The sequence below is a fragment of the Triticum urartu genome, unplaced genomic scaffold (assembly GCF_003073215.2).
Source record: "Triticum urartu cultivar G1812 unplaced genomic scaffold, Tu2.1 TuUngrouped_contig_5175, whole genome shotgun sequence".
NCBI lineage: Eukaryota > Viridiplantae > Streptophyta > Magnoliopsida > Poales > Poaceae > Triticum > Triticum urartu.
Genome location: NW_024115827.1, coordinates 1 through 10,730, shown reverse-complemented (window position 1 = coordinate 10,730; position 10,730 = coordinate 1). Strand labels below are relative to the sequence as shown.

The 10,730-nt window shown below is 46.2% G+C and overlaps 1 protein-coding gene across 1 annotated transcript; it reads right to left on the bottom strand.

The window, feature by feature from the left end:
- Positions 1-776: 776 nt before the first annotated feature.
- LOC125528874 (aldo-keto reductase family 4 member C10-like) lies at positions 777-4,906 on the bottom strand. The gene is made up of 7 exons (XM_048693297.1): positions 4,609-4,906; positions 4,435-4,485; positions 3,200-3,276; positions 2,986-3,073; positions 2,104-2,376; positions 1,724-1,972; positions 777-1,208 (listed from the first exon to the last, which is right to left on the bottom strand). The coding sequence occupies exons 1-7, from the start codon at positions 4,717-4,719 to the stop codon at positions 1,125-1,127; spliced, it is 933 nt and encodes a 310-aa protein (XP_048549254.1). The 5' UTR covers positions 4,720-4,906; the 3' UTR covers positions 777-1,124.
- Between the last annotated feature and the right edge of the window lie 5,824 nt (positions 4,907-10,730).

Here is a 10,730-nt window from a genome sequence, read left to right as displayed (position 1 = left end):
AAGGCACCCCACACACACATCAAATTTATTTTCTAGTTTTTTTGTTGTAGATGCAAAGGAGTAGTAATACGATAAAAGCAAGTGTAACATATCTTTAACCACATGAAAGCGTTAGCTGGGCTGGTTATTGAGCCGATCGAACTCGTTCGGATCTATCGACAAGGTGAGAACGTTCGCTCGTTACTTTTGTCGTTCTTTTTAACATAATACAATCAAAGAAGTTCTCAAAAAAAAGAAGAAAAAAAGAACAATCAAAGATGATCACATATATGGATGCCTCGTAGTCAACGAGAACATCTTTCCTCACTGAACGAACATCACCAAAAAGGCTGAATAAGTCAAAGAAAATACAAGCTGAATAAGTCAAAGAAAATACACCACGCGACAAGCGTGGTAAAAGCAATCTCAAATTGACAAAAAAAAGTCAAAGAAAATACAAGCACCAATGCCAGGTCTAAAACTTGAGCTCTAGTTGGTTGGTTTCATCACAAGAAACCTAACCATCTGAGCTAAACTCAGTTCGCCACACTTACAGAGAGTTGAACGTCAGTTAGCAGATAAAGACTATGGATGGAGCTTGGTTTGCCGACACTCCAAACATCTGGTTACCTCCAGCTTTAACTGAAAAAGGTTTTCGCCTCGCTTTAAAAATAAAGCAAAATTGCCAAAGCCACAACAACAGTCCAGCAAGATCATCAAACGCACACCACACACAATAGAGTACACACAAGGTTCTGCTGATGGCACCAACTCAACAAGCCCTAGAAGACAACAAATGAAACAACATAAAGGGCCGAAGCCGTTGCCTCCAGCTTTCGTCACGCGAGAAATCACACACTAGATTCATGATTCTCTTCGGGATCAAAACAGAACAGAAGACCCAAAACGCAACGCCCATGGCACAATATCCCCAAGGGCACATTAATAATGAAGCTTTGTCTAAAAACAACATAAATAGTGAAGCTGCTGACAACATAGTTCGTGAATCGAGATAAAGGATAGAATCTCAAAGCTCAGAGCACTGAACCTTGCTCTCTGAAGAGTGAATCCTGAGATAAACGAATTGACAAGCCCTGATATGTATACTTGCTGCTCCCTGCTCAGGATCAGCGACACCAGCCTTCCTAAATCTCACCGTCCCACAGCTCCTCGTGGGTCTTGTAAACACTCTGTGGATTAACGGCGAAGTTGCCTCTGAGCAGCCTAGCCTGAAGATCACAAAATAAAAATCGTCAGATGCGCCATTTCAAAAAATATACACTGGTTCAACGATTTGTATGCTCTGACTTCCTCAGTACTTTATGATGTTGCCAACCATGTCGCAATAATCACGCTACTGTCTGTTTTGTAAATACCGCAGCCTCTAAGCATCTTTGAACTAAGTACATTGTGTTTTCGTATCCCTCTGCTTAGGTATAAAGTTGCTGCATCTATTATTCCTCCCCTATTTGTGAAAAAAAATACTGAAGGACATGCATGAAACTGCTCGCTACACAAAAATTTCCTGTCCACCAGCTCCCCTCTCGATCCACTATTCCTTTTTCGTTTAACAAAATAAACAACAAAAAAGCATGGACGGCCCCCACCACGGGCGCGGCGAGCCGCCACGTCATTCCCTGCTAGTACTATACATAAGGGACACACAGTGGTGCCCTTTGTAGCAAGCAAAAATGAACATTAGATAAAATCACATGAATTTATTCGGTGCATATATGATAGATACCTCCTTAATTTCCGAGAACTTTGCAAGCATGTCATCTGGAATTGACCAATCATGAACATCAAGGTTTTGCTTTATCCTTTCTTGATTCGTGCTCTTTGGTAGTACGCTGTGACCCATCTGAATGTTCCAGCGCAGAGCCACTTGTGCAGGTGTCTTCCCGAGTTTCTCAGATATTGAGATGATTATTGGTTCTTTAAGGATGTTACCATTCATCCAAGTAGTACCAGGTGAACCGAGTGGCGAGTAAGCCTGCAAAACATATACAGATGAAAAAACAACAACAACTAAATATTCAGCAAAAGCAATCCAGCTTCTTGAGTGATAAATAAGGCACAAGATAATCACACTAATATAGAAATAGCTGAGGTAATCAGACTTACACTAAGATGAACACCAGCTGACTGACAAAAGTTGTGGAGCTTAGTTTGCTGCCAGCAAGGATGGCATTCCACCTGATCAACAGCTGGAGGTACACGAGCTACAGCAAGCAAGTCACCCAACTTCTTTGATGAAAAGTTACTCACACCAATCGCGCGAGCTTTGCCAGCATCATGTAACTTCTCCATTGCCCCCCAAGTAGCAGGGATGTCAGGTGTAACGAAGTTTTCAGGGTTGTTGTTAGTTCCCTTCTTGACTCTAAACGGCCAATGGATCTACAAAATACACAGACAGTCAGAGATTGTAATCAAATTGTTTTGTAAACAAATCATGCTAAACAGTTTCGACACGTACCCATCTAATGCTAAGCTGAAGGTACCGGAAAAAAAAAGATAAAACTCATTGAACAATACATAATCTTTTCTGTAATGTATACAAGAAGCCAAAAAACGAACAACATAACTGATCTTGAAACAATAAACAATTTGACACCAGAAATCAATAACACCCATGTTAATCCATACCAAATAAGATGGAAAAACGTCCATGGGTGTAATATGGCTATATGAATAGACAGAATTCAGGGAATAGGAGCACATTTATTCAATAAATGACACAGAACCATATGCCCAGTTTCAACATTATATATCATAGAATAGCACACAATAGACTAGCAAGGATACATAATTTTGTCAGTAACTATGCTTAACATTTAAGTATGACATAGATCAGACAAGTGATCTTCTCCTGCTGAGGAGACCTTCTAAGAAAATAGAATAAAACGATAATACACAAAAGCAGTGATATCAGTACACACAAAGCGAGATATGAATGATATAGAGGCCAGAATAGAGGGGGTATGATCGTAAATAGGAGATGCTCACAAGATAAAGATCCAAGTAATCAAGCTGCAAATCATTCAGGCTTTCATTTAGTGCCTCTGGCACATCTTCAGGAGCATGATGATCATTCCTGCAACCATAAGGTATCCAAGATCAGTTAGACGTGAACGATTTAAAACTTCAAATAGGCATCTAGATACTCGACCCGAGCTGCAGAGACATAACCACTACGATACCACCAGAGGTTTGGGCTCACCATAGCTTAGAGGTGATAAACAGATCCTCGCGCTTCACTACGCCCTCTTCAAATAGCTTCTTCAGCGCCAAACCGATCTGGATAAAGTAAATAACGGATATCAGGATCTGGATAAAAGAAGAAGCTCTGCTTTTGCATTGAGAAGGTGGAAAACTGTACATCAGCTTAGACAGCTTCCAGAAAAAATAAAAGAAAAGCAACAACTCTATATCTCTGCAAATTACAACTTTCAAACACCTTCGCTCCAGGCAATCCAGAGCACATCAATGTCGTCCTTCAAGAGGGAAATCAGTCTTCACATTTGCCAATTGATCCTGAAAAATCCACTTGTTTCTCTTTTTCCACATATGCCACACTGCATAGATGCAATCCAATCTTCCTCCAAAGCTCCTTCACAAACAAGCAGTGCAAAAAAAAGATGGGCCGCGGATTTGGGTGAAGGTCGCACATCATGCATGTAGGAGAATGGGGCCAATCCATAACCTGTTCTGAATCATGAGCCATGTGTGAAACTTAACCTTGCTTTCAGCTTTAGTGCACCAAATCCCCTGAAGCTCTGGCTGCAAAATGCGACTCTGAAACTGGGCCTCATCTTTTACAGAAATACTTCTTCTATTGGCCTTCCTTCTTTTTTTTTTTTACTTCTTCTATTGGCCTTCCTGAACAGAGCAATGGAGCAACCATCTTGAGGAAAACCCATGCAACCAAAACTGGGTCTTGGAGCCATTGGCAACCGTAATGTTAGTGCAAGCTCTAAACAATTCCATGTCACCATCATCACAGCGCACTGGCGTACCAATCGCCACTCGAACCACGGCCATTGCTCCAACTGTTCTGTAACATGAATCGAGACGATACTGCAAGCAGCACATGTCTTAATGTAAGAGGGGCCAAACGCTGCTTGTCAGGCCTGTGGATGCCATGTCAATCTGACCAACCGAGCTTAAAAAACAGTCCTGAATAAATTAACCCTTTATTTTAATTCCTACGCAGGTTCACTATGAGACCATATCCCATGCCAATATTTTGCTCAATGGACAGAAGAAATTCCTAGTATAACGATATGTTGCTCAGATGATTAAAGGATGACGTTTGCAAATTGCAGTAGTTGTACTCACTCTGCTTTCCTAGTTGCATTTGCAAGGGTAGCAGATCGTGCACGCATTAAGGAGAAAAACAGGGCTGACGAAAGGAACAAGTTTTATAGGCGGCAGCCAGCTGGTAGTTACTCCTACCTCCTTTTCGTTGCCGTAGACTCTGGCGCAATCGATGTGCCGGTACCCCGCCTGCATCGAGGAAGAAAGATCTGGTGTGAACCAGGCAGTAAACAGGGTCGTACGAAGGGGGGAAAAACATGCCATCCATCTGGACGGCGAAGCGAGTGGGGATTAGGAGGGGTTTGCGCGGACCTTGACGGCGGCGTAGACGGCGGCGCCGACGACGCCGGGGTCGGCCTGCCAGGTGCCGAGCCCCACCGAGGGGATCTTGGCCCCAGTGTTGAGCAGGAAGTGCCTCGCCATCGCCGCCTCTCTCTCTCTCTCTCCCGCACGGCACCGGAAGGGGATCGGGGAGGAGCGTAGGCAGGGCAGGGGGCGGGGGCAGCAGCGGTGGGCAGGAGAGGGCTGCGGCTGGCGGGCGTGGCGGCGGGTGGCTCGCTCCAAGTGTCCTGCCTGGGTTTCCTGTTCCCGCGGCCGTGACAAGACCGGCCCCTGCCCACTTTTGTCCGAAGCATGTCCAGGTGCACTTCAGCGGCAAAGATGATTATGCAAATCAGCTTTGTCAATGAAGTGAATTTACAGGTGATTTCAAGCCAACTGAAGCCGGAACAAACAGGGCCTTCTGGTTTTCGCCCAACTTTTTCGCTATCAGACTTTTATTAGTGATGATGAAAGGATCTGAATTTTTATTTAGTTCATTAGTGACAGTGAAAGGATCTGTGGGAGATGCCCCTTGCTCTCTCTACGACGTGGACAAAAAGGTTTCTCCATTTCGCTTCCTTGTGTAGATGCCGAAATAGCTGTTTGTTTGGGCTTCTGGTTTTTTCGTACAAGAATTTGCTTCCTGAAACTGAAACAAAACAGATCCCTAGATACACGCAATTGCACAACACCGAAAATCACTAATTAAGGCTATCTTTTGACCGGACGGTCCGCCGGGTCAGTGACCGGTCACGAAAATGTGACCCAGACAGCCATCTCAGACGGGCCTCCTGGACTGATCGGGATCCCTCATATCCAACTCAAACATGGAGATGCTCGGGCGTGTCCGCCACGCCAGACCAAGCTCACGCTAGCCCACCTAACCGCACATACATTCCTCCCTGTCCACTCGTGGACCAAATCCTAGTCACTTCACTTCACTCGCCTCCACTCGCCTCCACCACCCAATCTCACCTCCGGCGGTCTCTGGCCGTCTTCGGCATGGCGGGCAGCGGGTCTGAGTCCTTCACCTTCAGATCCGTCGACCTCGAACTCATCCCACGCGGTCTCCTCTTGGAGTGGCAGAGCGCAAGCCGGACAACCGTGGACGTCAGCGAGGCAGAGTCGCATTCTTCGGCGCCCATATGGTGAACCAGTCCAGGCGCGCAACCGCGTCGTGGTGGATGTCATCGGCTCATCCCAAAACGGATCCATCATCGATCTGACATCCACCGGCATGCAACGGGTTCTGGGCTCCGACAAGGAAGAGTAGGGCATAGGAGACGGTGGCGCTTTGAGTCCAATGAGCCGGCTAGCGTCCCATGCCTTCCTATATCTTGCCGGCGACTGGACCAACACTCCGGGGAGCGCAGCCGGCCGCCGGACATGGGCACGGCGGGGGCGGGGGAGGTCCCCCTACAGACGACTTTTGCACCGGCATGCAACGGGTTCTGGGCTCCGACAAGGAAGAGTAGGGCATAGGAGACGGTGGCGCTTTGAGTCCAATGAGCCGGCTAGCGTCCCATGCCTTCCTATATCTTGCCGGCGACTGGACCAACACTCCGGGGAGCGCAGCCGGCCGCCGAACATGGGCACGGCGGAGTCGGACGAGCTCCACTTAAAGATCGCTTTTGTATGTAATAATATGGATTTGAGGTTTCTAATTTGAGTATTCGGATATGGAATGCATTATTTGAGACGTCGCCGGGCAGTGTCCGCGGACTCATCCGGGCGCATCCACGGCCGTTTGAGGGGTCAAATTCGCTATGTCCGGATGTAGATACTCTTATATATTTTAAAGCTGCTATATTTTGTTGTGCATAGGTACAAAACTAACCCCCATTCCCAACATATGTATCCTATTTAAAAGCTTTGAGGAGACTACGTATCTGATCAGCCATGTATTGATCACTTCGCATTTTTCGAATACAAAAAAGGCCATTGCACACCAAACCACGATAGCCCTTGCTGCTGCTCTAATTGAACGCTTGATGAATGATGGATACAATGCTTTATAGGAGTATAGTGCTAAAAAGTGTTGGGTGTAAGCAACCCACAAAAAACTTCTGTGGACACAAATGCAAGAATCCAATCGTAGCCGTATATATCCGGTCTTTTTTTTCAAGTCCGCACGATCAAATAGCTAGATGCAAAAGGTATAGACGTTCAAATAGTCGCATGCAGCACAAGTTCAAATTAAAAGAAGTTCAAAAATTACATCCCAGTATTGTTGTCCCCTTTCACCGCCCATTAATACTCAATCAAATATTTCTTCAGCTGCTCATGAGTTGGTCGACGCCGAATTTGTTGATGCATTTGAGTAAACTCCTCAAATGTGACTGAATTCTGGTCCGGAAGTTGGATAGGATCACCCATGTTCTCAAATTCCAGAGTTGTGGCAACATCCTCACCGTCATCCTTGATGATCATGTTGTGCATGATCACACAACATGTCTGTTGGGTTCTACGCTGCGTGCATCGGCTGCAATTTAAAATTTTCCTTACGCGTAGATCAAACAGGAACATGATACGAGAGATGGGTCATAAATTGTTACCACTAGACTTGCAGTGCCGTGCAGCGGAAGTAGAGTAGAGGCAGCGCATCTTCGGAGTCGTCTCCTCCTCGTCGATCTCCCACATAGCCGATCGAATCCCACAAACAGGTTCGCCGAGCGCGCAAGTGCACCACCACTAACGGTATTCGCGCGTGTGGGAGGAACGTCGTGCGGCGGACTGCTAGGTCCGATCACACAATCGGCGACAAGTGGAGGTGGCTAGTTGCAACACATGCAAAGCCCTAGTGATGGTGCTAAAGCGGTCAACCAAATGAGTGTGCCGCACCTCCATTATATATAGGCATCCATCGCGGGCTCAAACATTTGGGCCCGCACAGATCCTAAAGCCCACTAGTCTACTCAGTCACGATATAAGTCCACCTCTGATCGCATCCGACTAGTGTCCTTGGATCCGACCTCGTAGGTTCTTTCCCTTAAGCATGCGACCCCTTAGGTTCAAGTCGGCCTGGTCGCGGGTCGGATCACCTTCGATCTGCTCGTCTGGTAGCAGCCTCTAGCATGGCGTACCAGACACCAAGTAGACAATGAAGTCGGTTGGCGAATCTGTACAAACTGTCACACTTTTGTTCTTTTTGCCACATGATATATGTTGTCGGGCTCAAGGCGAGTTTGTCATCCTTATGCTAACCCGACCTCTTTCTCGTTCCAGTGATGTCAACCACAAACCAGATTATCTCATAATCCTTGTCGCATGGTCATGCTTATCTTGGTCGGATCACATGTGGGGCCCAGAGTATATCTCTCCTGCTCGGAGGGGTGATATGTCCATTTTGCATCATGTTTCCCTACTGTTATTTATATTGTTTTTGGTCACTATTCCACTTTATGATGCAATTCTAATGCCTTTTCTCTCTTAATTTGCAAGATTTACATGGAGAGGAAGATTACTGTGTTGGGAAACGTAGTATTTCAAAAAAAATTGCCTACGATCACGCAAGATCTATCTAGGAGAAGCATAGCAACGAGCGGGAGAGTGTGTCCACGTACCCTCGTAGACCAAAAGTGGAAGCGTTTAGTAACGCGGTTGATGTATTCGAACGTCTTCGCGATTCAACCAATCAAGTACCGAACCCACGGCACCTCCGCGATCTGCACACTTTACCTCGGTGACGTCCCTCGAACTCTAGATCCAGCTGAGGCCAAGGGAGAGTATCGTCAGCACGACGACGTGTTGACGGTGATGATGAAGTTACCGACGCAGGGCTTCGTCTAAGCACTACGACAATATGACCAAGGTGGAAAACTATGGAGGGGGCCAGCGCACACGGCTAAGAAATCAACTTGTGTGTCTATGGGGTGCCCCCCTCCCCCGTATATAAAGGGTCGGCCGGCCTCATGGGGCGCGCCCCAAGGGGGGGAATCCTACTCCTACTAGGAGTAGGTTCCCCCTTTTCCTAGTCCAACTAGGAGGGAAAGGAAAGAGGAAGAGGGAGAGAAGGAAAGCCGCCCCCCCCCCAATTCGGATTGGGCTTGGGGGGGCGCGCCTCCACCTGGCCGCCTCCTCCTCTATTATTTCACTAAGGCCCATTAACCCCCTGGGGGTTCCTGTAACCCTCCGGTACTCCGAAAAATGCCCGAACCTATCCGAAACCTTTTCGGTGTCCAAACATAACCTTCCAATATATCAATCTTCATGTCTCGACCATTTCGAGACTCCTCGTCATGTCTATGATCACATTCGGGACTCCGAACAACCTTCGGTACATCAAATCACATAACTCACAATACATATCGTCATCAAACATTAAGCGTGCGGACCCTACGGATTCGAGAACTATGTAGACATGACCGAGACTCATCTCCGGCCAATAACCAAAAGCGGAACATGGATGCTCATATTGGTTCCTACATATTCTATGAAGATCTTTATCGGTCAAACCGCACAACAACATACGTTGTTCCCTTTGTCATCGGTATGTTACTTGCCCGAGATTAGATCGTTGGTATCATCATACCTAGTTCAATCTCGTTACCAGCAAGTCTCTTTCCTCATTCTGTAGTGCATCATCCCGTGACTAACTCATTAGTCACATTTCTTGCAAGGCTTATAGTGATGTGCATTACTGAGAGGGCCTAGAGATACCTCTCCGACAATCGGAGTGACAAATCCTAATCTCGATCTATGCCAACTCAACAAACACCATCGGTGACACCTGTAGAGCATCTTTATAATCACCCAGTTGCGTTGTGACGTTTGATAGCACACTAAGTGTTCCTCCGATATTCGGGAGTTGCATAATCTCATAGTCATAGGAACATGTATACGTCATGAGGAAATCAATAGCAATAAACTAAACAATCATAGTGTTAAGCTAACGGATGGGTCATGTCAATCACATCATTCTCTAATGATGTGATCCCGTTCATGAAATGACAACTCATGTCAATGGCTAGGAAACTTAACCATCTTTGGTTAACGAGCTAGTCAAGTAGAGGCATACTAGTGACACTCTGTTTGTCTATGTATTCACACATGTACTAAGTTTCCGGCTAATACAATTCTAGCATGAATTATAAACATTTATTATGATATAAGGAAATATAAATACCAACTTTATTATTGCCTCTAGGGCATATTTCCTTCATACTGGCAGCTGGAATTCTGGACCTAAAAAAGCTACAGCAGAGATACCTATTCTATAGATCTCCAAATGACTTAAAACTTCACGGAGATTTTTTATTGTATATATAAAAAATAGAAAAGAAATACCAGAGGGGCCCACCAATTGCCCACAAGGCAACAGGGCGCGGCCACCCTAGGCGCGCCCTGATACCTTGTGAGGCCCACACCTAGCCTCCGGTGCCCATCTTCTTCTATATGAAGGGTTTTGACCTAAAAAATAAGAGAAGACTTTCGGGACGAAGCGCCACCATCTCGAGACGGAACCTGGTCAGGAGCACTTTAACTCTCCGACAGAGCGATCTCGCTAGGGACACTTCCCTGTTGTGTTGGGCGTCATCCAAACAACTCCCATATGACCATTTTCCACTAAGTATTTAGAGTAGAGATATTAACTCATGGAGTAACTAGAGTAAAACATATATCAATGGTATTTAAAATACATGTAGTGATCCGACCTCAAACGGTCAAATCTCTGTGCATAAGTGTCATCCCTGGATCGGTAATGCTGACACACACAGTACTTGAAGGATTTATTGTTGGGGAACGTAGTAATTTCAAAAAAAATCCTACGCACACGCAAGATCATGGTGATGCATAGCAACGAGAGGGGAGAGTGTGTCCACGTACCCTAGTAGACCGAAAGCGGAAGCGTTAGCACAACACGGTTGATGTAGTCGTACGTCTTCACGATCCGACTGATCAAGTTCCGAACGCACGGCACCTCCGAGTTCTGCACATGTTCAACTCGATGACGTCCCTCGAACTCCGATCCAGCCGAGTGTTGAGGGAGAGTTTCGTCAGCACGATGGCGTGGTGACAATGATGATGTTCTACCGACGCAGGGCTTCTCCTAAGCACCGCTACGATATGATCGAGGTGGATTATGGTGGAGGGGGGCACCGCACACGGCTAAG